Source organism: Micromys minutus, assembly GCF_963924665.1.
Source record: "Micromys minutus genome assembly, chromosome: 3".
Lineage (NCBI taxonomy): Eukaryota > Metazoa > Chordata > Mammalia > Rodentia > Muridae > Micromys > Micromys minutus.
Window position 1 is genome coordinate 26,285,550 of NC_137972.1, and position 27,637 is coordinate 26,313,186.

General features: G+C 49.0%; 2 protein-coding genes across 5 annotated transcripts in view; one reads left to right on the forward strand and one right to left on the reverse strand.

Annotated features, from left to right (window-relative positions):
• The window catches only part of B4GALNT3 (beta-1,4-N-acetyl-galactosaminyltransferase 3), an 88,125-nt gene extending 70,346 nt beyond the window's left edge, over positions 1 to 17,779 (forward strand). Inside the window, exons 8-20 of the mRNA XM_080915042.1 lie at positions 17 to 95; positions 183 to 249; positions 2,623 to 2,766; positions 3,993 to 4,102; positions 4,903 to 5,003; positions 5,218 to 5,279; positions 6,019 to 6,784; positions 10,382 to 10,698; positions 11,367 to 11,520; positions 11,681 to 11,753; positions 13,391 to 13,544; positions 14,052 to 14,178; positions 16,622 to 17,779. Of these exons, the coding sequence (XP_080771168.1) occupies positions 17 to 95; positions 183 to 249; positions 2,623 to 2,766; positions 3,993 to 4,102; positions 4,903 to 5,003; positions 5,218 to 5,279; positions 6,019 to 6,784; positions 10,382 to 10,698; positions 11,367 to 11,520; positions 11,681 to 11,753; positions 13,391 to 13,544; positions 14,052 to 14,178; positions 16,622 to 16,730 (2,263 nt within the window). The 3' untranslated portion in view covers positions 16,731 to 17,779. The remainder of the gene's footprint in view (positions 1 to 16; positions 96 to 182; positions 250 to 2,622; positions 2,767 to 3,992; positions 4,103 to 4,902; positions 5,004 to 5,217; positions 5,280 to 6,018; positions 6,785 to 10,381; positions 10,699 to 11,366; positions 11,521 to 11,680; positions 11,754 to 13,390; positions 13,545 to 14,051; positions 14,179 to 16,621) is intronic.
• A 2,216-nt stretch (positions 17,780 to 19,995) lies between these two features.
• NINJ2 (ninjurin 2) overlaps positions 19,996 to 27,637 on the reverse strand; it is a 62,943-nt gene continuing 55,301 nt past the window's right edge. For all 4 annotated transcript variants that reach the window (XM_080914672.1, XM_080914670.1, XM_080914671.1 and 1 more), the window contains 3 exons: positions 22,021 to 22,243; positions 21,332 to 21,516; positions 19,996 to 20,390 (listed from right to left, as the gene is read on the reverse strand). In XM_080914672.1, the coding sequence (XP_080770798.1) occupies positions 21,350 to 21,516; positions 22,021 to 22,174 (321 nt within the window). In that variant the 5' untranslated portion in view covers positions 22,175 to 22,243 and the 3' untranslated portion in view covers positions 19,996 to 20,390; positions 21,332 to 21,349. The remainder of the gene's footprint in view (positions 20,391 to 21,331; positions 21,517 to 22,020; positions 22,244 to 27,637) is intronic.

A 27,637-nucleotide genomic window follows, 5' to 3' on the forward strand; every position in this document is an offset into this window, starting at 1 on the left:
TCTCCGCCCCCGCCAGTTTATCAGCGTCCCTCAGGTACTACTTTGAGGTGCTGCACAAGCAGAATGACGAGGGCACTGACCACGTGGAGGTCGCGGTGAGTGCCTTTATCTCCCCTGGCCCCCACCCCCACCCCCTCCTTCACGTGCATCCTCCAACCTCTGTGCCCTCCCTCTAATTCTAGTGGAGACGGAATGACCCCGGAGCCATGTTCACCATCATTGACTCCCCCTTCTTATCTCTCTTTACAAGTGAGTAGGCTGGGCTCTGTTGGGGAGAATGTGGCCCACGGGGAGGTCACAGAGGTGGGAATAAAGTTCAGATACGCAGAACACAGGTATGGTGAAGGTTCAGGGAAGGATAAAAGTTTGAGGAACCTTACGATTAGGGAGATTTTACCCTCCTGGTTCAGAGGTCTGTTTAAGAAAGGGATATATAGGGGCTGGGGAGATGGCGGTTAAGAGCACTGACTGCTCTTTCAGAGGTCCCGAGTTCAAATCCCAGCAATCACATGGTGGCTCACAACCATCTGTAATGAAATCTAATGCCTTCTTCTGGTGTCTCTGAAGACAGCTACAGTGTACTTATTATAAATATATTTTTTTTTTAAGAAAGGAAGGGCTAGATAGCCAGACGACCTGGTGGGCACTGGTGATGCATGCCTTTGATCCCAGCACTCAGGAGGCAGAGACATGCAGATCTCTGAGTTTGAGGCTAGCCTGGTCTATAGAGTTTTCTCGGTGCTGCACAGAGAAGCCCTGTCTCAAAAACAAAGACAGTGTGTTAGATACAGGTTTGTTTGTTCGTTGTTTGTTTGTCTAAAGAGGAAAAGCAAGCAGCCAACTCCCCAGGGCCCGAGATGGAGCAGAATTTTTGAAATCTCTCCTAATAGTAATTACTGTTAGCCTGAGAAATCTACAGGTATATGGGTCCAAATACATAGATACACCAAACATTTATTGATAATAGATCATAAGAAAATTCATCCTAAAGTAGTACTTTTGATATGCCATTTATTAAAGGTAAAAGCAGATTTGTCTATTGATAAACTATATATACCTTACTTTTACATGATTAAATCTGGGTGTTGAAGAGACATCTAAAGGTGATGAACACTTGTTGTTCTGGGAACTGATGCAAGTTCTGGTCCCAGCACCCACATGGTGGTTCACAATCGTTTTAAACTCCAGTTTCAAAGGACTTGATACCTTCTGATCTCCACAGGCACATAGATTGGGGCAAAACACTCATACACATAAAATAATATTTTAAAATATCGACTCTTTTGTGCAGAGGCCAGGGAGGACATGGGGTGTCTGTTGCTGTCCACCTTATCCCATAAGACAGGCTCTCTCACGGAAACTAGGCTGCCTACAAGTGAGCTTCTGGAATCTTCCTGGTTTGTTCAGCTGGAGCTATAGGCTACGTCCACCTTTTCCGGGGGTGCTGGAGATGCTAGCCCATGTTTATAAGCAGGACTCTTCCTCCCTGAAGTGTATCCTCAGCTCCTTGACCAATATCCTGATTTTATAATCGTTGGAGCCAAGTGGGCTGCTTTGCATAATGATGGCTGCCAGCACCACGGTCCGTGTGAATGGGTGATACAAACCAGAAGCTATATGAAGGGTCATTTTGGAAATTCTGTCCCAAGTCTAAGCCAAAACTCACTTAATAGCTTTTTTCTTTTTTAATGCTCAAGTTTTTTGTTTTCTCTCATCAAACTATTATGTTTCTATAAGAGCACACAAAGTCATGTGCACAGTAAAGACACCATATTATAACGTTCGGTACTTTTGAACCTGAGCTAAAGTGTTTCAGGGATTGTTCACTGGCTTTGCTAGGTATGTGGCACGTATCATATGTTCAGAACCAAGGCCTATGTTAGTCCTGGAACCTTTTAACTATTGACTTTTTTTCCTTATGACCAGGTTTTAAAACCAGAAACGTTTACTATTGACACAACTTTTTCATGCCCCCCACCCGCTTACAGCACTCCATATAGGGGCTTGACCCCCAGCTTATGCTGTGGACTGGAGAAAGGCAGAGGTGGCCTGAGCAGGCCTAAGGAATGAAAATGCCAGAGTCTGGTCCCCAGTCTCGGCTGTAATAAGGAAGACTGTATTTAGTGGGGAGTGCAGATAAAGGGTCCTAAGGCGGTGAATGTACTTGACATTCACAGGTGATGTAAAAGAGGCTGCCCACCCTAGAGGATGGAACTAAATTGCATGTGTGATAACATCTTTCCCTCTTCCCAGAGAAGCCTTAATTTCAAACCCCAGAGCTGCCAGGGATACCCAGGAAGTACTATATAGGTGTAGACTAAGTTTAATTAAATAGTGTGGCTTTGTATCCCTGGTCAACAGTCAAGCATTTTGAGGAAGAGGTATCTTTTTTCTAGTCTATACAAAATTGTGGTATGAACTGGTCCTGGGGTAGAGCAGGCTCAAAGGGGGCTGTCTAAAGCCATAAGTTACAAGGCCTCTGAGGGCAGGGGCCCTGGGATAGCCTCGGTTTTACCTCAGGAATACAGAAGTTGTGTTTGAGCCCTGCCGCCTGCCCCACAGAGCATGCTCGATTCTGTCAGGACCTACAGCTTCCTTCTGTTCTTTCCTCCCTGAACACAGATGAGACCATCCTAAGGATGGATGAGGTGGGCCACATCCCACAGACAGCAGCCAGCCATGTGGGCTCCTCTAGCACTCCTCCCAGGGATGAGCAGCCCCCAGCCGACATGCTGCGGCCTGACCCTCGAGATACCCTCTATCGAGGTAAGTCCTTGGCCACATACTGATCACCACATCAAGGCTCACTGTGTTGATGGACAGGACTCGGGAGACCTGTCTGTTTTATAGGAGCCCTGAAGTCACAAAATCTTTTCCCCTTTGAAGTGTAAAACGGCATAGATACCAAAAACAGAAGAGCATTTATGTCCAATTCTGTGATTCTACAAACCATTATAGACATTTGTCTAACTACCACCCAAGACCAAAAATGAAATTAGAATCCAGAGCCCCTCACAAATTCCTTCCCCGCCACAAATGTCAGAGTCTCTTTATGAACCCCAACTCTTTCTTTGCTTGTTTTTCAAGACAAGGTTTCTCGGTATAGCTCTGGCTGTTCTAGAACTTGCACTGTAACCCAGACTGGCCTCAAAATCACAGAGATGGCCTGTCTCTGCTTGAGTGCTGGGATTGAAAGCACGAACCAACACCACCTGGCCTTGGATCCCACCAACTCTTATCACTCAGTAAAGAATCTGTTAGTCTCTTGTTTTGATGCTAAGGATGGAATCTGGGACGGTGAGCTGAGCATGCGTTCTGCCAATGAGCTGAATCCCCAGCTGCGCATGTTTACATTTTAAAAGCTGACAGTAGGCTGGAGAGATGGCTTAGCAGTTAGGAGCACTGGCTGCTCTTCCAGAGGTCCTGAGTTCAAATCCCAGCAACCACATGGTGGCTCACAACCATCTGTAATGGGATCTGATGCCCTCTTCTGGTGTGTCTAAAGACAGATACAGTATACTCACATATACTAAATTAATAAATCTTAAAAAAAAAAAAGCTGACAAGTGCCCCCTATTTTTTCCCCCTTTAAAGAAGGTGGCAGCCAGATGTGTCGCCTGTCCACAATCCATAGTCTGGAGGTTGAGGCAGAAAGATCCCAAGTTTACAACCATAGCAGATCCTGTCTCAGGAAAACAAAACCAACAATCCAGTGAAACTGGCTAGTGGAGAAGTTCTTAAGGTGGGGCCTTGTAGCTTCTTGAAGTGTCATTAAACAGCAATCCATACTGTTCCCATGTCCCCTGAGGAGTGGTGGCAGTCCTCCTGTGTCAGACTTAGCTGATACACATGGATTGGGACCACAGTTGTCATCAGTGACTATAAATGGAAGCCACTTGAGTAGAGACATGAGGTCTCTCCCTTTGTGGCCCTGAGATGTTTGTGCTCCAGCTTCTTCACACACTTCAATCCTCTTCCCTTCCTGTTCCCAGTGCCTCTGATCCCCAAGTCCCATCTGCGCCATGTCCTGCCTGATTGTCCCTACAAACCCAGCTACCTGGTGGATGGGCTCCCGCTTCAGCGCTACCAGGGCCTCCGCTTTGTAAGTCATGACCCTAGACCAAGGAGGACTGGGAGAAGGCCTGCTGCCTGTGGCTGGGGGTGTAGGGGACAAGGGACGGACTAAAGCTGACTCTGTGTTTCTTGTGTCCTTGCTCAGTAGACAGGGTGGCCTCTCAGATCCCTGGGCTGCATTCCTGGATGGGCTCGCAAAGGTGGATTGTTCTGTAGAACGTGCAGATACATGGTCTGCCTTGGAATGTACCTACCAGCCCTCAATTCTGCAGCCTAGTGACAGCCCTACGGGCCACACAAAACCTACCCTGCTTGCTCAGTCCCAGCAACTGGGTAGTCAGTGGCATTTTAAGCTCGTAGACTCGTAGACACTTGGAGAAATGTGCTAGCTGTGAGAGGTAGCTTTATCTGCGTGGAGAGTGAGAGGCCAGAAAGTCTAGACTGGAGACAAGAAGGAAGAGGTCAAGGGTCATGGCCAGGCCAGAGAGTGGGTGGACTGTAATTGAGGACCATTTTTGGTGGTGGTGAGCTCAGCCTGTGTTTAGGGGGCAAAGGAGACGGGGTGTGGAACGGGCTCAGAGGCCGAAGGAGGATTAGGTGGCAGAGAGGGAATATAGTCCTGATGGCAGCAAAGGGAACCAGATGGCCCAAGGAGCTTCACTGTGAGCAGTTTGTTCTAGGAAGCCCAGAAGAGCAGGCATGATAGACCAAGTCAAGTCTGCATACGTAATACAAGTGACTTTCAGCAGCTAGCTGACCAGCCCAAGCAGGCTGGTTCCTCCCCGGGATTCCCCCTCTGATGTCCACCCTTATTTCATCTGCTTTTAGGTTCACCTGTCTTTTGTTTATCCCAATGACTATACCCGCCTGAGCCACATGGAGACCCATAATAAATGCTTCTACCAAGAAAGTGCCTATGATCAGGACAGGTGTGTGGCACTGGATGGGAGAGGTGGAGGGACTTGGGGGCTCTGTAGTTGCCTAGGCTGGAGGGACCGCTCCACACCGGTGACAAGTCCTGGGTCCTCCTTATGCGCTTGTGTGTATACATCCTCACCGAGCATTACCACCCCAGCTCCTCCACTGCCCTGGTAAAACCTGTGAGGAGTCTGGGGCCCAGCCACATGTCCCTTCCTCCTACAGGTCCAGCTTCCAGGAGTATATCAAGATGGACAAGCCAGACAAGCAGGGCCGGGAGCAGCCAGGTAGATTGGAGAGTGCTGGCTAAGGCCGCATGCGCATGCTTGTCTGCAGGTGGCAGACTGTGGCCCCGTTCTAGGGAATATTCCAACCATAAAGTCTTGTACCTCGGGAGCTTGGCATGCAAATCCCCTTGACCCATCTCATCACAATCTTGGGAGCAGAGAGCAGCCCCCAAAGCTTCTGTTTCAGAGCCACTTCTCTGGGGCAGCTGGGGGTCTGTGTGGTGGTGGGAACCCTGGCTGTGGTACACTACTGGGAAGCATGCTATAGAGAAGTCCTGTCTTGCTGTGGCCTTATTTCATGAGGCCCCCTTGTTGAGACCTAAATGTTGCTGATAACATCGAGGTACTTGATACAGTTCAGCTCACAACCTTCTGAGAGGATTTTTTTTTTTTTAACCTTCTCCTGGTTAACATATGTGCTTTTGATTTTTAAAGACAAGGTCTCATGCTGGCATTTAGGATAGCCTGGAACTTACTGTGTAGACCAGGTTAGACTCAAATTTGTGATGGTCCCTCCTGTCTCTACTTTCCAAGTGCTGTGATTACAGGTATATACTATCATTCTGCCTGGCAGTCTTGATGTAAATGGCCAAACTGGGGGTAACTGATGTAGAGTAAGTTGTTCAGGGTCACCCAACATGTGACCTCTCCATCCCTCATCCCCCTCCATATGTCTGCTGTTTATGTTTTCCGGGAAGAGCTGAACACTCCTGAAATGAAGAATGGTTATCATTCGCAGGTTTGGAGGATGGCCTTCTAGAAGAATCCCAATATGAAGATGCACCAGAGGAAATCCCTGCCTCTCCAGACCAGAACACTGGGATACAAGGGAGAAAACAAAAGACTACTTCCACCCCAGGGCTGGGTGTCACTGACTACCACCTGCGAAAGCTCCTGGCTCGCTCACAGGGTGGCCCGTTAGCACCTCTTTCCAAACAGAACTCTACAGCTGCCTTTCCAATCAGGACAAATGACAGCCCAGCCCAGCAGCCAGAAAAAGGGACAGGGAAAACCAGCCGTCTGCCCAGCCCAGAATTGTCTCATTCTGACAAGGGGCCCCAGAGGAACCTGCCTCTCATGCAAAGAGCCAGCCCCGCTGGTGACAGTCCTGGGAAGACTCTTGAGCAGTCCCAGTGGCTGAATCAAGTGGAATCATACATTGCTGAGCAGAGAAAGGGAGACAGGTTGGAACCTCCGGCCCCCAGCAGGGGCTGGCATGCGGAAGACGTGGTGATAGCAGCCGAGCAGGAAGGGGAAGTGGAGGAGGAGGAAGAGGGGGACGATGAGGAAGAAGAGATGAGCGATGTGTTCGAATATGTGCCTGTGTTTGACCCAGTGGTGAACTGGGGCCAGACCTTCAGCGCTCAGAACCTCGACTTCCAAGCCCTGAGGACCGACTGGATCGACCTGAACTGTAACACATCAGGCAACCTGCTGCTTCCGGAGCAGGAGGCCCTGGAGGTCACGCGGGTCTTCCTGAGAAAGCTCAGCCAGAGGACCCGGGGGTAAGGTAAAGGGCTTCCCTGGGGCTGGGGCAGGGGTACGTCGTTTCCCTCAACGACTGCCATAAAGCAGGGTTCCTGCTGCAGGCGTACAGAGCTTTGCTTATTCTCGGGTGGGAGAAGGATGGCGCTCAGACTAGCGGCTTGGTGGTGTGGCATCTGCCCTCTGAGAGGGAGCCTGGGAAAAGAGAAGCAAGCAAAGCCGGCTGAAAACATAATGCCTCCTGAGTGTCGTGCTGTGCCCCTCCCCCATCCCTCATACCTCCTTCCTTTATATGTTCATTTTTTTAATCAGTTAAGGTCTTCCAGAGAAATTTTGCATACTATTAAACCCAGGAAGTATGCTGGCATGTACAAAATCCTGGTTTTAAAAGTACCTTCACAGTAGAGTTCAGCTGCCAACCGTGTCTGATAATTCCAGGGCATATCTAGTACTTTAATGTTAGCTTGGGTCCTGCCCACACACCAACTAGGCAAGTGCTGCCCTACTGGGCGATCTCTCTAGCCCTTTCTTTCCGAAATAGGGTCTCACTTAGTTATTGAGGCTGGCCTTAAATGTGTTCCTCTTGCCTCAGCCTCTAGAGCTGCCGAAATTATAGGCCTGCACCTCAAGGTCTGAGGAAAAAGAAGGGAGAGGGGGAAAATGTCCCCTCTGTTAATTATTTTTAAACAACTTTCCCACCATGGTTATTCCAGTGTGCCATATAAAACATTAGAGCTCTGCTGCCTGTCCAAGTGCACCCTGTACCTGTTAACTGTCTTGCCTCTGTTTCTCCCTCTACATCTTCTTCCCAGGCTCTAGGAACAGTAAAGATGGCTCTACTCAGTGAGCTAGCTTTAGTGCTTTCACAGATAAATGAAGACACGTGGTGTTTGTCCTTCCATGCCTAAATTATTTGGTCTACAATTCTATCCATATTGCTCCAAAAGATTCTGCCTTTTTAATGGCTAAATAATATTCCATTCTCTACATAAACCAATGTTGTTTATCCACTCACTTGTGGATAAGCATTTTGGTTTAACATTTTGTCGACTGCTGCTGGAGCTACAGTGTACACAGGAGGGCAGATGGCTTAAACATATGATGTCAGTCCCTCTGGGTAGTGGGATATCTGGATCATAAAGTCACTCCAGTTCCTTTTTTAAGGAACCACCATGTTTCTTCCTTTAGTGGCTGCACTAACTTACACTCCCACCTACGTGTAAAGAGTCACTGTTTGTCTGCATTCTCTCTGGTGGCTGCGGCTCTGTCATTCTGTTTTGCTCATTTTGGCAGCTGTCAGTCTTGCCAGGGTGAAGTGCTGTCGTTTTGATTTTACTCTGATGATTAGTGACACTGGATATTTTTTTATGTACTGGTTAGCCATTTCTAAAAAGACTTGTTTGTATTATACGTATGAGTGTCTTGTCTTTATGTATGTAAGTACATTGTGTATGTGCCTGGTGCCCTCAGAGACCAGAAGAGCATGCTGGATCTCTGGACCTGGAGTTACAGGTGAGCCACCATGTGGGTGCTGGGAACCAAACCTAGGTCCTGGAAGAGCAAGGGCTATTAACCACAGAGCCACCTCTAGCTTTTTTATTTGGGGTGTGTGTGTGTGTGTGTGTGTGTGTGTGTGTCTGTCTGTCTGTCTGTCTGTCTGTCTCTTCTGTGTCCTCTGCCTAAGTGTGTGTGCTACCATGCCTGGCCTTTGTTTTTAAATATGGCCTTGACTAGTCTGGAACTCCTCACTATGAAGGCAAGGCTAGCCTTGGACTCTTAAAGCAAAACTCTTGTTTCTGCCTCCCAAATTCTGGAATTATAGGCATATGCCTGTTTGTTTGGTTTTGTTTTTGTTTTTTGGGGGTGTGGAGGGGAAGAGAGGGGGAGGGGAGGGGGAGGGGAGGGAGAGAGGCAGAGAAAGAGAGAGAGAGTGTGTGTGTGTGTGTGTTAGTTTTGAGATCAAGTCTTGTGGGCCTGGAGTATAGGTCATACCTGGTTTTATACTTTGTTTTCCTTTAAAGGGTATCTGTCCTGGGGTAGAGAGGTGCTCAGCAGGTAAGAGCATTTACTGTGAAAACCTTGGGGGCCTGAGTTCAATCCCTACATAAAAGCCTGACATGCCATGGCTTAGACAGAGACAGGCGGATCCACTGAGGTGCTCCACATCTGTAAGGCTGCCCACCTGCATGTCTAGTCGTCCTCTATTCTGACAGCCTGGTTCACTTTGCCTTTCTTTGTTGCCTGTGTGCTTTGAGACTCATATTTACTAATTCTTTGCTCAGAGCAGTGTCCTCTACACATGCAGTCCCCCATTGCAGAAGAAGCTGTCCCCCAGACAGGGGACGTTCTGCTGCATTTGTTACAGATCAGTTGGCTGTAAATGCCGGGTGACTTTCCAGGTTCCCTTGTCCCTCTCCATCGCTCTACCTCTAAGGGTTGCTGCTGTGTTGAGTTCCCCTGTGTTGAGTGTGTGTAAAACTGTAGTATCCTCTCCGTGCACTTCTCCTTTAATTGGTGTGAAGTGACCTTTGTCTCTTCTGACTAGTTTTGGATTGAGGTCTGGTTTTGGATATTACGGCAGCACCTCTTTTTTTGGGGGGGGGGGTTGTTTTGTTGGAACATCTTTGCCATCCTTTTACTGTAAGGGTGTCTTTATTTGATGGTGATGGAGACATGCTTCTTGGAGGCAGCAAATCGATGAATAGAGCTTGTTGTTTACGTTTTATTTTGAGCCCAGCGCTCAGGAGGCAGAGACAGTTGGATCTCTAAGTTCAAGGCCAGCCTAGCCTCCTAGGAAGTGAGTTCCAGGACAGTCGGGGCTACACTGAGAAACCCTTTCTCATAAAAGAAAAAAAAATATTTTTCACCCTTATTTTTATTTTCTGTATATGACTTTTTGTCTATACATATGTTCATATACCACGTGCGTACAGTGTCTGCAGACCCTGGAAAGTGTTGGGTCCCCTATGGCTGGTGTTATATGTGGTTACAAGTCCTCTCAAGAGTACCCAGTACTCTTAACTGCTGGGTCATCTCTCCAGACCTAAGATTTATTCTAAGTTGTATGCCTTGGGGAGGGGGGTGATTGTGTGGCTACAGATGCCCCTCCATGTCTGGAAAAGCCTGGCAGGTCCCCTGGAGCTGGGTGACTGTGAATCACGTGGCACAGGTATGGGGAACCAACTCAGGTCTGAAAGAGCATCAAACACGTTTAACCACTGAGCCATCTCTCCAGTGCCTGGATCCTGCATTTCAATCCATTCTTTTTTAGCCTGTAGTGTTTGGCAGGGGAAGTGAGACCATTAATGTTCAGAGTTACTGAAGGTGTATTATCATTTTGATGATTTCTCCCAATGTGGGCCAATTTCTTCTCAAGGAGTCTATCACCAAGACTGCTTGAACAGTGAGTCTTGGCGCTTTGAAGGCCTTAATGATCTTTGTGCTTTGGGAGCTATGTTTTAGACGAAGGAGGCTGATATACTTAGGGAGGTTGTGTGTCTTATATGAGCCTCTATGGCTAACTGATGGCCAGACAAGACCCAGGATCTCCTGGCAGCTGGCCCTGCAGACTTCTGCCCCATGCCCTCTGCTCACTCTAGCTGCCCTCTGTGCCACAGGAGATACCAGCTGCAGCGCATTGTGAATGTGGAGAAGCGTCAGGACCGGCTGCGTGGAGGGCGCTATCTCCTGGAGCTTGAACTGCTAGAAGGCCAACGCCTGGTGCGGCTCTCAGAGTACGTGTCCACTCGAGGCTGGCGGGGAGGTGACCCCGCTGGCAGGGAGGACACAGAAGCTCGGAACCTGCAGGGCCTGGTCTGGAGCCCACATAGCCGTCACAGACGTGTCCTGAATGCTCAGGATCCAGAGCCCAAGCTATGTTGGCCCCAAGGTTTCTCCTGGAGCCATGGAGCTGTGGTTCACTTTATTGTTCCTGGTAAGCCTTAGCAGGGTGGGGTCTTGGTACCTACCACAAGCACTGGGTCTGTTCTCTTGATTTGATCTCCCAGCTGAATTCACAAAAGAAAACAAACTGAACATCGTTGTGTGGTCTCCATGTTGGATGTGAGCATCAACTTGGGTTGTTGTTGAAGAAATAAGAGTGAGGGTTTATTTTGATGTGTGTGTGTGTGTGTGTGTCTGTGTGTGCTCGCACGCTCACGCAGTTTTGGAGATCAAATTCAGGGCCTGCCACATGCTAAGCAAGGCACTAAGCAAGGCACCACACAGCACCTCCTACCCTAGAGTGGTCTTTATAATGAGAAAGGAAAACACAAGACAACATGTAACAATGTAATTGTGCAGGATAAGAGATGAACAGCATGGGTGGATAGCAGGTCTGTTAAAGCTGGTCAGGGTTGCTGTAATGAGTCCCACCCAAGACTCCCTGGCAGCCTGGGAGGTGAGCAGAGAGCCAAGCTGTAGAAGCTCCAGTGGTTGGGGAGCCCCGCCCCTTCTTAGGGTCTCTGTGCTGCATGCTAATGGATTCCTGTAGTTACCTTATCTCCTGGTAAAGGTTGATGGGACTCCTGACCTGGGTCCGAGCTGAGAGATGTCCTTTCCTTAACTCTTGTTGTTTTCCCCTTGCCTGACCTTCCTGGATAGTGAAGAACCAGGCTCGCTGGGTGCAGCAGTTTATCAGAGATATGGAGAGCCTGTCCCAAGTCACCGGAGACTCACGTTTCAGCATCATTATCACCGACTATAGCAGTGAGGACATGGATGTAGAGATGGCTCTGAAGAGGTCCAGACTGCGGAGGTAAGGAGGACCAGAAGCCACAGCCAGCTCTCCAGAGATACCCAGCCCCTGCCCACAACCCAGGAGCACCTACTGTCTCTATTGTGTGCTTGCTAACTTCCTTCAGGACTCCTACAGCTGAATCCTCACACTCAGCCCCATGTTTCTTCTCTTCCTGCAGCTACCAATACCTGAAGCTGAGTGGAAACTTCGAGCGCTCTGCTGGACTGCAGGCTGGCGTAGACCTGGTGAAGGTAATGGGGCTTGGGGGTCAGGAGACTAGTCAGGAGTCAGAGAGACATTTAGAAGGTATAAAGTAGTCAGCTGCTTGGCAGGGCAGGGGTTGGGACATAGGACTATGCTTGTCACATTCTATTACTGTCACAAGATAACCTGAGTGTCCTTGTTTGCTTTCTGTTGCTGTGATAAACACCACAACCAAAAGCAACTTGGTGAGGAAAGGGTTGATTGGTTCACACATCTGGATCATGGTGGATCATTGAGGGATGTCAGGGCAGGAGTTGTGGAGAGAAGGTGCTTACAGATTTACTTTTCTAGCTTGAACGGCTTTAATTTTTTAAAATTGATTTATTTACATGTATTATGCTTATGAGCACCCTGTTTGCATGTATGCCTGCATGCCAGAACAGAGAATGAGACAAGAGAGCATCAGATCCATTATAGAAGGTTGTGAGCCACCACGTGGTTGCTGAGCATTGAACTCAGGATCTCAGGAAGAGCAGCCAGTGCTCTTAACCACTGAGCCATCTCTCCAGCCCTCATAATGATTTTTATTTTAAAAACCATTTCAAATGGTTACGAGCTGCCATGTAGGCGCTGGGAATCCAACCCAGGTCCTCTGGAAGAGTTTCTGGTGATCTTAACCACTGAGCCATCCCTCTAGCCCGTCATCTTGCTTCCTCATACAACTCAGGACCACTGCCTAGGGGTGGCACCATCTACAATGGTCTGGACCCTCCCATGTCAATCATGGATCAAGAAAATGCCGCGAAGACATTTTCTTCATTGAGTTTCCTTTTTCCTAGATGACCCTACCCAGTTCCAAGTTGGAAAAAAAAAATCAGCAAGCTGAGTTAAATGAAGATGAAGTTTGTTACTTATTGTTTGTGGTGTCTGGAACTGTACTCAAGGCCTTACACAGGCTAGGCAAGCACCCTTCACTGAGCTACAGCCCCAGCTCTGAGGAAAGGTTTATCTGGTTCATGGTCACTTTGCTCTGTCATGTTTGGGCCTGTGGTGCCATGAATCATGGCAGAAAACACAGGGCAGAGAACATTGCTTACCTCATGGCACCAGAGCATGAAAGAGAAAGGGGCTGGGACCCCAATATCCTTGTACCTCTTAGTGATTTAAATTCTTCCTGCTAAGTCTCACCTCCTACAGGTTCCACTAGTTCCCAGAGCACCACAGGCTAGAAAGCAAAGCCTTAATCACAACATGGCCCTTGGAAGAAACCTCCCACCGTAGCAAGGAGCATCCTTGGCACTACATTGGAGACCCAGCTCTACAGGGAACTCAGTAAATAACAAGGAAGTCTTTTCCCCCTTTAAAATCCTCAGACTTCATAAAACAGGACAAAAGTTAGGAATCCTGGTACACACCTGTAACCCCAGCTCTCTGGAGGCTAGACAGGAAGATCATGAGTTAAGGCCAACCTGGACACACAAATGCCAGGTGGGTCTTTGCAAGGTATCATGACACTGTCTCAACAGAAAGAGAAAGTAGGAGAGGAATCTGAATTCACCAGGCCCTGCTACAAAAGGTTGTGGAAATTTGCCTAGTGTTTGGCTTTGTGTAAGCTAGCTGTCAGTTACTCCAGTCTCCCAGCTCTGGTCCAGAGCTCTGCTGACCTTGCTTTCTCCGTCCCTAGGATCCACACAGCATCATCTTCCTCTGTGACCTGCACATCCACTTTCCAGCAGGAATCATCGATACCATCCGGAAGCACTGTGTGGAGGGCAAGATGGCTTTTGCCCCCATGGTGATGCGGCTGCACTGCGGGGCCACCCCACAGTGGCCTGAAGGTGAGCCTTGTCCCGGACGAGGGAGGAGGGGATACCTTCTGATTTTGGCATCGAACTAACACCAAAGCTGGAAAAGTTTATGTCTAAGCATCCGCATCTTTCCCATCCTGCCCTTCTGTTTTGTCTGAACTTTGGGCAGACAAAGCAGTGGCACTGTCCTTCTCCCTAACATGCATTTATCTGACGTTCTTGGCGTATCTGCTACATGCTGGATGCTGTGCCCAGGGAGACAGGAAGGTAAAGAGAAGGAAGTAGATGAGAAAGCTGGCTCACGGTTGCCGGAAGAGCTGCTGGTTCACATCCTAATTGCCAAGCTACAGTCAGGTTGTGACATCAGCCCTGGTCAGCTATGTTTGACCCAAAGTCTTCCTGGGGGAGACTTCTCCCCGGACAGGCCAGGGACTTTCTTGGCTACCTCTCTCTGCCTCTGCTACCCCAGTCTCTACCAGCAGAGCCTGTGGGAGCACTGTGTCCAGCTAATCTCAGCAGGGTCTCATCTGTCCACAGGCTACTGGGAAGTAAATGGATTTGGACTACTCGGCATCTACAAGTCAGACCTGGACAAGATCGGGGGCATGAACACCAAGGAGTTCAGAGACCGCTGGGGAGGGGAAGACTGGGAGCTCCTGGACAGGTGACACTGGAGGGGGGCCTTCAGGGATCTGATAGAACCCCAGTGGCCAGAGCCACAGAACTTTGCTGCCGATTTCCAGGGCACAGGAACATATACTGAAGTATACGCTCCAGGACTTAGTGTCACTGACGTGCAGGTTGTGTGTCCAGCAGAGGGGATGATACTTATGCTGGATGTCACAGTTTGAGCGGCTGGTTGTATTGTCAGGGGTAAAACAAGAGACTGGAGCTAAATAATGAAAATGATGTTCTTAGGACCAGGGGAGCTCTCATGCTACAATGAGCATTCTCCCAGCCAGGCATTGTGCTCTTTCCAGCCATGGCTGCTGGAGGATGCTGGGAAACAGGGCAAAGGTCAGGAGTGAGTTGGGGCCAGCAAAATAGGCAAGTATGAATCCTTAAATCCAGGGGCAGGGTCTGGATTCCTGGAGGTGAGGAAGGAAGGGGTTTTGAAAAGAAGTAATAGACTCGGAGAAGGAAAGGGCTGGGCATATAGAGCATTTATTTGCTTAGCATGAATGAGGCTTTAGACCGAATTCTAGGTATTAAACCCAGTACTAAAGAAAAAAATGAATATATACAATATATACACAGGTGTGTGTGTGTGTGTGTGTGTGTGTGTGTGTGTGTGTGTGTGATTTGCTTGTCATCATTGTGACCAAGTACCTGACTGAAGCAGCTTAGGGGAGATTTGGCTAGCGGATTCATTGTCAGGGAAGGCATCTGAGCATTCCTGGAGACGGGAGCTCCTGACATCTGGGGTAGACTAGGAAGCAGAGAGAAACAGCCTGGAACTAAGACAGACTAAAGCACATAACCCAGTACATATCTTGCATCGAATACACTCACGCATTAGCATTCTTAGCCTAGTGTGGTGGCATATGCTGCTAACCCCACCCAACTGGGGAGCTGGAGGCAGGAAGACACATTAGTTCAAGGCCAGCCTGGGCTACACAGCAAGACCCCCAACTCAATCCCACATCCCCCCAGAAAAAGAAAGGAAAAGAGAGAAGGAGAATGCAGGGGAACCGTGGATTCAGCAGGTGGGTCAGGAAAAGTGTTCAGGCCAGGAGCAGCACTGCGAGGGACACCAGGCCTGGGCGTGAGAGGAACCGGTGACACTGAGAACGTTTCTCCTGCATTTGCATGTGAGTCCTTTTTCAAAGTTTGCTCCCAAGAGAAGGGGGAAGAGAGAGGCTGCAACCTTGAGATAGGAGCCAAAGAGGGGAAAGTCTAAAGGGCATCCACAAGAAGGAAAAGGGGTCAAGACCAGAGACACCAGAGGCCTGCTACTTCCTGAGGCGGGTGGTACAGCCGCCAACCTCTGGGTTTTTATAATTGGCCGTTGCTTCATTCCCAGGGCCTTGTTTCTCCTCTTCACCAAACTCCAGTGCTCTGTGCAGTTGTCCCCATTTCTCAGAGGAGAAACTGGTCATGAAGGGCATTTGATTACTTGTCTCTTCCCTCTCCTTGTAAAGCATCAAAGGCCTGAAACGCAGACCTGCTTTGATTTTCCACTAGAGGGAAGAAAAAAGAACGTTGAAATACTGAAAGTCAGAGGTGGGGAGGGGAGAATTTCAGAGAGCTCGTGTCAAATAACAGTCACAGGGAGCTACATCACAGTAGACCCCGAAGCAGATTGGGAACCCAGCGTTTCGGTTACTGTCACGTATCGCCTTCGCGCTGGGCTTTGTGCTTTGATGCAGACCTCCAAAGTAGTTCTTAACCCTCCTGCTGTCTTTGCGACCTGAGGAAAGGGCTGCTTCTCGGTACATCTAGTTGCAGTCCAGTTTGAAGTATAGGCCTCCGTGGAAAGAGACCCCGCCACTGCTGGCTGTGCAGATGAAAGTATTGCCTAGCCTGTGTGAGACCATGGGTTTGACCCCCAGCACTGTGAGGCACACACCTGTTGTCCCAGTTTTTAGGAGAACAAGGCAGAAGAATCTTGAGTTTGAGGCCAGCCTGAGTTACATGACAAGATGATTTCCCCCACAAAACAAACAAACCGGAACAGGAAAAAGATCTGTGGATGGAGTCTCCAGTTCCTGTCTGCTGATACTGTAAATGCAATTGGTGAATTGGTGTGTGCTGAAAAGTCCATCGTGTGTGTGTGTGTGTGTGTGTGTGTGTGTGTGTGTGTGTATGTGTAGAGAACAAATGTGTATATATTGATACAGATTTTTTAAATTATTGTCTTCTTTTAGAGAGAGGGAGAGCATCTTTGATAGACAACTTTCCGGGTCATACAGCTAGGACTGCATCCCAAGCAGGCTGGCTCCTCTGTACCTGGCTTGCTTAAGGGAAGCAACCAGAGAAAGGAAGGCAGGGTCTCACAAACATGGGAAGAGTGGTTCCCTTAGGGACCCAGTTGCTCCTGGGTGCCTGTTGCCTGGGTAACATTGTGAGCCGGCTTCTGCTGACTCACGCTGCCCTCTCCCCTCCAGGATTCTCCAAGCAGGCCTAGAAGTGGAGCGGCTCTCCCTCAGGAACTTCTTCCATCACTTCCATTCCAAGCGAGGCATGTGGAACCGTCGCCAAATGAAGATGCCGTGACACCGGGGCCAGCCGCTTACAGCTCCTTGACTTGCAGTTGACCCCAGTGCCCTGCTCGCCACCGAGGAGTGACTCTGAGGAATGGAAACCTCGGCACTAATTGCCCTCTCTACCAGGAGCCGTCTCTTCATGCAGGGACGGGTGCCAAGGCTCCTCTGCCACTCACTGAGTTGACAGATGGAATGGCTGCAGAGGATGGGCAGTGAGGTCACCACCTACTTGAGTAGAATACTATCTTGTCCACAAAGGTGCATTCCTGCAGCCCAGCGCTCCTCACAGGGAGCAGTGACTGTGAACCAGAAACTTCAACGGGACAGATTTTATTTGGGGTGGAGGGTGGAGGGAAGGTGGGTAATTTTTTAACAGGGAATGAAGACTTCTGTCTAGACCCAGCACTGTCTGGGGTGAAGCTATGCATTGAAGACCTCAGACCCACCCTGAGGTGCTGGTCTCATGCAGAGTACTTTCAGCTCCAGGCCCAGCCTGTGCCTTCTAAGCTCACACATCTCTCCTGGTGGCTACTGAATAGCTGGCCTTCACCCAGTCGGGCCATTAACCCAACTCGGACAGACAGAGGGTTCTCTAGGCTGGAAACCCAACACTGGTGGCATCTTCCTACTGCAGTGGGGGTGTCAAGTGGGAATGGGCGGGCAGTGGGCCCATTCTCCTGAGTGTCTGACATGGGCTTTGTAGAACCAGCAAGATGAAACAAGTAGAGAAATGCCCCTTCTCTAGCTGTCCTGCCAGGTAAAACCTGGGGACAATAGGAAAGCGTCACCAAAGGTGACATGAACAGCCTGTCAGTTGCTTAAGAAAGATTTAGGGACAGACTCAAGCAGCAGAGAGAGTCAAAAAGGGAAGAAAATGTGTGTACTGTAAGCCTAGTCCCCTCCTGGCCTTGCCCTCCTGTAGAGAGCGTGACCTCCCTCCCTGAGGAGATAGGAGGTGAAAGGTGGCCCTCAGATAAACCGGACTGGGTGAGGTATGGGGAGGAAGAACTGGAAAATGGCTAAGTTTCAAGGAGAGTAGCCTGTAACCTGTCCACCTGATGTCACGTACTTACCTGTACTAAAAATCCCAGTACTCTGGCTGGGGACTTTCTACTGCTGCTTTCCCAGTGGTGCATTGGATGCTGGGTATTAAACTCAATCTGTGAAGGGGGGTGGGGTGGGGTCAGGGCACCGTCTTTCTGCTATGAGGACTGGCTCGTGGGTATGCCGCAAGACCACTCTGCAGAGCCTCACTTCCATGCTGTGAATCGAGAATGCAGCACTTGGAGCTGCAGGACCCACGTTGTCAGCTCTGGGTGCCAGGATCAGAGCGTGACACATCCAAGGTGGGGCCCTCTGGGAGTCCACCGGGCCTTTCTTTTGAGCAATCAGAAGAGCAGGGTGGTTCTGTTTATTGGCTGTGGCTTTTCCTCATCCCTCCTCCGGCCCTCTGCTCTTCAGAAAAGGCACATAGGAAGTAGGCTAGGGCTGCAGTTTAACGGCTGAAGTGCCCAAGCTTCTCTCTGAAGCCATAAGCTTTGGGCACTGTGCTGGAAGGTCAGAGGCAGTGGCAGCAGCCCTCCCATTCTGTCCCTGGGCCTTCCCAACCCTGGTCATCTCCTCCCTCCCAGGTCTAGTGCCTTGTGTTTAACTTCTGTTACCTCCTTACCATCTGCCTTAAGGGAAAGTGCTGTGGGTGGGGAGGGAGAGGAGGGTATTAAAGTCAGGGTCTTAGAAAACAAATGGCTGTTTTCTTCTTGCCCAGTCGAGGTAGGAAAGGGTTGTGGAAGAGCCAGGGCTGTCTCTCAGCTGTCTGCTCCATGACAGACTAAGGACCATTCCTTACCTCCTGCCTTGACTCTGGGTTCGGTGCCTGCTAGCAGAAGGAACAGGCTTTCTGTGATGCATTCGGGAAGCGCACAGCAGTGTCCTCACTGTGTCTACTGGTCTCAGGCTGGGATCTCAACTAGAAAGGCCCTCCCCTGCCCTGGTGAGGAGGACAAGCTAGAACAGTGCTCCTGTAACCCCAGCACTTGGGAAGCTGAGACAGGAAGTTCAGCCGACCTAGGCTGCTTAGCAAGAAACTGTCAAAGTAAATAAATAAAATCTTTTCTGTGGGAATTGAAGATGTCCTACTAGGGCTTCGCAAGTGTGAGCTGGCCTTCCTAGTTATGTATGACCTAGGCAAAATTTTTCAAGATTTTATTTTGTGTGTGTGTTGTGCCTACATGTCTGTGCACCACCCGCGTGCATGGTACCTACAGAGGCCAGAAGAGGGTGTTGGATTCCCTGGAACTGAGTTACAGGTGGTTGAAGATCACTGGGTAGGTACTGGGAATTAAACCCAGAACTTCTGGCAGAGTAGCCAGTGCTCTTAACTACTCGGCCATCTCTCTAGTCCTTCTGACACCCTTTTTCCTTAGCTGGGGTTTAGTGGTGCATGCTTTTAATCTCAGCACTCAGGCAGAGGCAGGTGAATCTCTTGAGTTTGAATCCAGCCTGGTCTACATAGTGAATCCCAGGCCAAACAGAATTACATGGTGTAACTCTTGTCTCAAAAAACCAAAACACTGAATGTATTCATTTAGAGTATGTGTGGTGTATGCATGCCACAGTGCACAGTGGAGGTCAAAGGGCAGCTTTCAGTGGTTGGTTCTCCTCCCTCCACATCATATGGGGTTCCTCAGGCTTGGCAGCAAGGGCTTTTGCTCACTAACCTTCCCACCAGCAGAAAATCTGTATGTTTGTTGTTAGGATCTATGTGTTTCAGAGCTGGAGAGATGGCTCAGCAGCTAAGATCAACAACTGCTCCAGTTCTCAACACCCACACGGTGGCTCACAGCTCTCTATAACTCCAGTTCCAGGAGACCTGACACCTTCACACAGTCATACATGCAAGCAAAACACCAATGTGCATAAAATAAGAATAAATTATTTTTAAAAGGTTAATGTGTTTCATGTATGTTGATGCTCTGTCTGCATATATATGCATGCCAGAAGAGGTCATTGGGTCCCATTACAGATGGCTGTGAGCCACCATGCGATTGCTGGGAGTTTAGCTCAGGACCTCTGGAAGAGCAGTCAGTGCTCTTAACCGCTGAGCCATCTCTCCGTGCACAAACATTTTTCTTATTAGAACACACCTAAGAGACACCATCAGAGTGAAAAGTGGAGTATGTTTATAGTAGATTCTTTAAAAAGCTATGTGTGTATTCGGCAGCCCAGAACGCAGTGACCTCTGTCACCATACAGGCAACAGTAAGCCGTTTGGAGGATGGGGATGCTGAGGGTATCTACCCACCAGCCTAGTTTAGAACTCATAGGACTGAAGACAGCAAGACTAACTTGGTGGATTTTCAGATATCTTTACAGATTCCATTTTGCACAAAGGGAACATTGAGGCCTGGAGGGGAGAGAAGGCATGCAGTGCAACTGGAGTGTGCAGGCGGTTGCAGGCGTCGCCTTAGCAGACCGAGTTACTGCCTCTGGAAGGAGCTCAGGCCTCCCGACCAAGATGCAATTATGTTACCCAGTAAAGGGGCACACCTTAACTCGGATGCAGTGGGCAAGAGGCAGGGGCATCTTCATTGCCCTTGAAGCTCTCCTGGAGGCTGTGGGAAGTGCTAGTTAGCCTGGTAGGTCAGGGTCAAAGTGGCTCTAGACCCAGCTCCTGCAGGAAAAGCAGACAAAAGGTAATGCAGGGGCGAGGCCAGATGAGGCTCCTTGGACTGGACTTGCACCCAGTCCATCAGCAGATGTAAGTAAAGAATGGATTCCGATGCCCTGCGGTGCAGTTTGCAGCCTGTTCCTAGGGAGCATGGTAGATGCCATTGCTGGCTCATATGTCATAGTAGGGGAGCAAGCATTGCCTGCCTGACTACTGTGCTGTAAGACAACACCAAGTAGAAACCACAGCTCCATCTTTTTCTTGCCCACAGGCTACAGCAGCCACTAACCACACTGGCCCTCTATCCATCCCAAGCTGCAGGTGGAAGTGTCTGCCTTTAAGACAGCTGGGTGTGGCATGCCTGTCATCTTTGGTTACACGGGAAGCTTAGGTTACAAGAGACACTGCCTGGGGAAAAAAAAAAGAACTGAAGGACAGTCACCCCCTTCAGAGCAAAGGTCTCAGGGCGGTTTCACTAAGTCCCCCTCATGGTACATGTACCATGGGAGACAAGGACCTCAAACCCAGCACTCGGGTACACATAGTGATGAAGGCTGACACCTGTGTCCCTCATGACTAATTTGCTGTGGGAGGCTCAAGCCTGCAACACGTCACTCATGGTGCATGTCCTGTGTGAGGCCCGTGCTGACACTTGCGCACCAACACTCAGTGTGCGTGTGTAGGCTTACGCCTATAATCTATCACTCAAGGTTGCAGGTACCTCCATGGCTCATGGATATAACACAGCATTCATGGTACATGTATTATGGGAGATTTATACATATAGCCCATCCCCCATCATGTGTTTGCTGGGGGGGAGGCTCTTCAAGGACTCCCTTGCCCACAGGCCTATAGACCTTCCCCCTTGGTGTGGGAGAAGGGGAGCCCACATATTCTGACCTCCAGAACCCTTGGATCAGAGGTCCTCTGGGCTTCCACCTCACCTGGGACCTAGGCAGACATTAAATAGGATTGCTGGAGGTCCTGGCAGCCATGGAGCCCGTCTTGTGTGCCCCGAAAGCAGTGATAAAAATGTTGATGACCACCGTTATGAAGACCAAGGTAGTGGCAGCATTGTTGAGCTGGTTTAAACGCCACTGATTTTCTACCTGGTTCAGGTTCAGCCTGGCTGTAGAGACAAGATTGGGGTGGGTTGGGTGGTGGTGAATGGTTGGTGGGTAAGGGTCAATCTAGTGGGGCCAAAGCCTGGAGCTTCCCTCTTCCCACCCATGAATTTGGAGGCAACCTGGCTTTGGAGAACTACCAGGAAGAAATGAAGTCACTGGACTGAAGTGTGTTTGAGTCTTCTAACACATGAAGCATCTACATGATGACTCATAGAATGGACATTGGGAGCAAAAACCTCATCTACAAGGGGAGGTGCGCTTACAATACGGCAGACATAAGAGACTGCTACTAGCTAGCAGGGTCAGTCATTAATCGGCTGTTGAGGAGTGCCCACCCATGGGATATGAAAAGATAAGGGGCGCCCTTAGTGTAGGATCCGTTGCTAGCCTTAGAGGCGGAACACCTCTTAGCAAATGGCTGGGAAGTTTCACACGAGATACAGGAGCCTTTCCTACCACCAGGGGGCGCCAAGGGAGAACGCCTGACTCCAGGCCGGGCTCCTTACCGATGACCACAAGAAGGATGCCAATGACCACTTGCAGGAGCAGAGAAACACTGATGAGGGTGAGGAGGGTGGCGTAGTACTGCGAGAATGGCCCTTGCTCCAGCACTGACTTCAGCCGCGTAGCATTGGACATAAAGAGCGCCACATCCAGCATGCTCTCTGCCACACTCTTCTTGGTGGCATAATGGTTCAGGTTGATGCGCTGGTTCCTTCCAGGTGCGTGCTGCAAGAGAGGAGAATCTGGTAAAGGGGCTGTGAGGGACTGTGAAGAAGACAGGGGTTGTAGTACCCTTCCCAGAGGCAATGAAATGTCCTCTTAGGTGACAGTGACAGCCTCCCTGCTCAGCTTATGACCTGAAACCAGTGAAAGTTCGGTGGATGAGGAGGTGAGTAGTGGATGGGCTGGGGGGGGGGGTGGACAGATTAGTGGGTGGGACCTCTATGGACCACCAACCTCTGCATTAACTAGCGCAGCACTGCCGTATCTGTTTCACTGTTCAGAGGAAGACACAACACAAGGAGATCTGAGACTTGGCTGAAATGGAAATGACACCTCCTCCAGACGGTCCAGCCCCACCTCACCTGGTACCTACGTCACCAGTACCTGGGTCAAGAGAGCTTCCTGCTGTTAGAAAACATATGGGTGCAGCAATGCATGTTAGTTGAAAGCTCTTAACTTTAAAATTTGGGGAGACTGGAGATGTAGCTCAGTTTATAGTGCTTCCCAGCATGCCTTGGGCTATGGTTTCAACTCCTGCCATTGCTGAAATAATTAAGCTTAAAAAGTGTTTTTAAATAATTTGGGTTTGTTTTTGTTTTTCAAGGCAGAGTTGCTCTGTATAGCCTTGCCTGGCCTTGAACTCTGAGATTTGCCTGCTTTACCCTAACCCTCAGGGATGGGATTAAAGGCATGCACCACCACTGCCCTGCTAAATAAAATTACTTTTGAGATATAAAATCAATTTCTTGTTCTCAATAATTCTAATATCCCAGAGGGGGGTATTAGGACCTCTGTGGTCACTCGAGAGTACTTGGGAGATCAATATAGATCCACTCGTGGTAGATGGAGCTAGAAAGAGGCCAGAAGCAGGAAGACTCTAAGTGATGTGATCTTACAGGGCATGGTGGCAGCCACCTGTAATCCTGGAATAGGAAGGCAGAGGTGAGAGAAGCAGGTATTTGAGGCTAGCCTGAGCTACATGAGACCCTGTCTCAAAACCCAAGGACCAGTGAGGTGGCTAAAAGTACTTGCTGCAAAGCCTGACAGCCTGTAATCAATCTCCAGAATGTAGTGTGTGTGTGGGGGTGGGCTGTGGAGAGATCACTGAGTGGGTGGGTGGACAGACTGTAGGTGTGTGGACTGGGACAGATGGTGGATGAGAGAGACAAGTTTCAGGGAGTTTGGGTGTTTTCTTCTACTCAGCATAACTCTAGTAAATTATTCCCACCCCTTCACATCTTCACATTACCCAAGTAATTAATTATACCAAGGTCTTTTGAGACAGAGAAGCCCATTTAATCAGAAGCTTTGGGCTTTAAAGGAACCAGCTGTGGTAGCTCACATCTGGAATCCCAGCACTTGAAAAGCAGAGACAGGACAAATACCACATATAAGGATAGCCTGGGCTAAATTGTATCTCAGAACAAATGCGACTGGCTAGATGGCTCGACAGGTAATCATGCTTGTTGCTTGAAGTCTGAGGACCTGAGCTCGATGCCTGGAACTGGGGGTTCCCACTCCTCAAAACGGTCCTGACACCTATATTCAGGCCATCCTGACACCTACACACGCACCATAACATGCACGTGGACACACAATGAAACTTTTTAAATAGACACTAATAAGTATTTCCAAGATACCCTAGCAGTCTTTTTGGAGTAGAACATGGTGGTTCATGTGTAGACTCTCTTGAAATTCAAGGCTAGTCTGGACTACATACAAAGTAACCCTCCTTCAACAAAGAAACAAAAAGCTGCACACAAATCCAACCCCTCCCCATTTTTGTTTTGGGTTTGCTCTGGTTTGGTGTGTGTGTGTGTGTGTGTGTGTGTGTGGTTATTTTTAGCCCAGTCACAGTTCAAATTCACCATCTTTCAGCTTTAGCCTCTGAGTGTGCACTCCAGCTTTAGGTAGGGTAGGGATGCAGAGGAGATGGGGAAATCAGGTGTACACCTTGGCTAGGGGATGAAACTGGAGAGTCACAGGGACTCCATATTAAATGTAGATTGAGCATGTCTGCCAGGAAGTGAAACTGAGTGAGTACCCCCAAAGTTAGAGGAGACAGTCACTACCCACTCACCCCTGTTCTACACCAGCTGTGATGCAAGCTGCTCACATTGGACCCTGATCACCAGTCATTTTTCATGACCATCAAAATCAGACTCAAGGTGTGGTTCATTTGGTAGACTGCTTACCTAGCATCCATAAAGCCCTGGATCCGATCCCCCAGGACAACACAAATGGATGCTGGTGACACACAGTGTAGCCCTAATGATATACAGACAGGGGGTCTTGACTGGTTGTGTTTTCTCTGCCAATTACCAAATTAAAAGGCAGGACAAACCTTGAGAACGGCATGGAGCAGCAGAGAAATCTCAAACTCCACACAGCAGCAGATAGGATCAGCAGTTGAAGAAGGTTGTTTATTGAAGGTGAAGAAACGCACACAAAAAGCAGACACATGAGAAAGAGAGAGACCCTCCCCAAAGCAAGGGGACTAAAGGAAAAGAAAAAATAATAATCCAGTCTCTTCTGGAGAGCTAAAAAGGTTTTCTCCTCTAATTTAGGTTTGGTCAGTTTAAAGAAAGAATGCTTGGATTGCCAGCAACTGTTGAGTAGCCTGTGCCAATCTGGTCTTGAGCTGGTTGAGCCAGTCCTTCAGTAAGAGCTTGTTGGACAAGAAGAGGCCATAAGAGACTCAGAGTCAGACAGAGTCCCTGGGAAGTGGGCAGATAGGAAGAGAGGGCCATACCAGGGACTCTCTTGCTGTAGTCTCCCACTAGCATTCTCCAGAGGTAGAGACAGGAAGATCAAGTCAAGCTTGAGGAGCTGCAAGCGTGAAGACCTGAGTTCAGAGTGGCATGCTCACACGACAGCCAGGCACAGGGGAGCGGAGATGGGTGGATTCTGGAGTCTGCAGCCGACCTGCTCAGTCTGGGAACTCCGGGTTTGCTGAGAGATTGTCTCAAAGTGAAGAGTGCCTGTGAAAACACCCAGCTCTGAACTCTGACCTCCACAAGGATACACATCCCCCCATCCACGAAATTTTAGTTAACCTATACAATATTCAAATATGTTTTATTTGAACATTTGGGTGGCCCTAGCTAAAAATATAACTTTTAGCCCTTCCCTGAGCTATGCAAGAATACATTTGAAGTCATCACCTAGGGGTTAAAATAGTACCCTACTCACAACTGATAGAAAATAAATTAATAAAGTCCTGAGGTGAGGGAGTGCCTCTCAAAACCCCTGAGCTAGAACAGCCCCCTTGGATTTCTGGCTTCTGTTTTCAAGGGATGAGGAGGAAGCCTTTGTTCCCCCACCCCCCAGCAGGCTTCTCTCTCCCTTCCTGTGCTGCGATCTTCTAGTGACAAGATTCGCTTTGTAGCCATGGCTGACAACATTGTATCAATAACTAGAACTGCTAGAAGCCGCCTGGGGAAGGACGGGAAACTCCACGGCTGTGAGGCTGCGCCCAGAGCTGTTTCAAGGCTGGAAGTCCTTGACAAGTGGGAGGACATCTTAATGGTAAAGCACCTCATGAATTTTATATTTACAGGATGATAAAGTCGATTGGAGCCCTCAAAACTAAAAACTGAAAATGAAAAGCAAACTCCAGAGTTGGAGAAATGCTTATAGCTGTTAAGAGCACTTGCTGCTTTTGCAGAAGACACAGGTTTGGTACACAGCCAACACAGGTGGCTCACAGCCACCTCTAACTTCAGAACCGGGGGATGTAGTACTCTCTTCCAGAGTCCCTGAGAACCTGCAGTACATGGCACACTTACATGCATACATACATGCACACTTACATACATATATACATACATACATGCATGCATACATACATGCAGACAGACAGACCACTCAGTCACATTATGTATATTACATGTGTTATATAAGTTTTATTTATTTATTCAGAGACAGGGGGTAGCCTCTGCTAACTTGGAACTAGCTACATAGGCCTCAAAGTCACAGAAATCAGTCTGCCTTTGCCTCTGAGGTGCTGGGATTGACAGCATGGGCCACTATGTCCTGCTAATCTTAAAAACAAACAAACAAACCCCAACATCCTAGAGAAAAGAAAAAGTTCAAAGTCCCCACTCTGTTATATAAGTTTGAGGCCACTCTGGGCTTATACATCCTGCCTCCTCAGGAATCAGACTAGGTAGGGTTCAGAGCCTAGAGAATGATGGGAAAGAGGCCTGGAGACATTGGTTAATCCTGTCTTTCTCTGAGTTCCCCCCCCCCCACTAGATTTTTCTAGGGCCTGTCTTGCAGCTAGTGCTGAGGCTGAGGAGGGGGTGACAGAGTGTGTGTGTGTGTGTGTGTGTGTGTGTGTGTGTGTTGAACCTGAAAAGCCATACCCCTACCCACAGCCTTTAGAAATGACTTCCAAGAAAGTGTCCGAGTGAGGTCAGGTTAGTTAAAAGCCAAGGATCTCCTGACTAACCCCACAAAGGCCAATGGTTCCATCGGACACAAGGCTACGGTTCTGGCTCATTTGATTAAGGCCTGTTCTGAGTCACTCTAAGAACACTAGGATGGCTCACCTGATAGCATTTTCCTATGGGCTGCCCCTCCAACCCCCAACCCACCAGCCCCCCACCCTTGACCTGTTTTCTATCCCCTCTCAAGCCCCTCCTTAGCATCCTTCAGGACCTTGCTCCTCCTTCCACAAGCAGCTCACTCCTGGTTCAAGAGTTGATAGACTGGGCTACCTCTAAAAATTCTCAGGGGGAGAGCCTTAACTCAAACCTCTAACCAGGTGTTTAACATTGGCTGTAGGTGGGGCTCAGAGGATTAGGGAGTACTGAAAGGGGTAAGAAACTGGGAAACTGATCTTTTCCAATCTATAAAAAAAAGTGTTATAATCTCAATTTTAATCTCTCTCATGCCTACATGTGTATCTGTGTGGGTTTGTGTTGTGTGTTACCAGGCTTTCTTTCACACACGCACTCCATGCATTCTGCCACCGAGCTCCACCTCCAGCCTCTCTACCTTTTGTTGATGTTGCTTTGAAGGACCTGTTTTACAGAGGATGTGGGTTTAGGAGGTGTAGGCCTCTCTGACGTCAGCTCAGCTCTCGCTTCCCTTTTGCTCTTAGCTGAGCTACTCTCCTAAAGGCCAGATTTCCTGTGTCCACAGGGTGGCGTGTGAGGTTCAAAGACGAGGCTTGGGTGTCAGGATGATACTCCAGTCCCAAGGAAGTGCTCCGCCGCCACCGTATGGCTGGACAGAATTGTGGAACCTGAAGGCCAGAGCCTGAACACACACACACGTGGATAGCCTAGAACCTACCAGACACAATTGTTAAGGCACAGTTAAAGAAGGCCAGTGCTAGCTGAACCTGGTGCCATTGCCTGTAATGTCAACATATGGGAGGCTGAGGCAGGA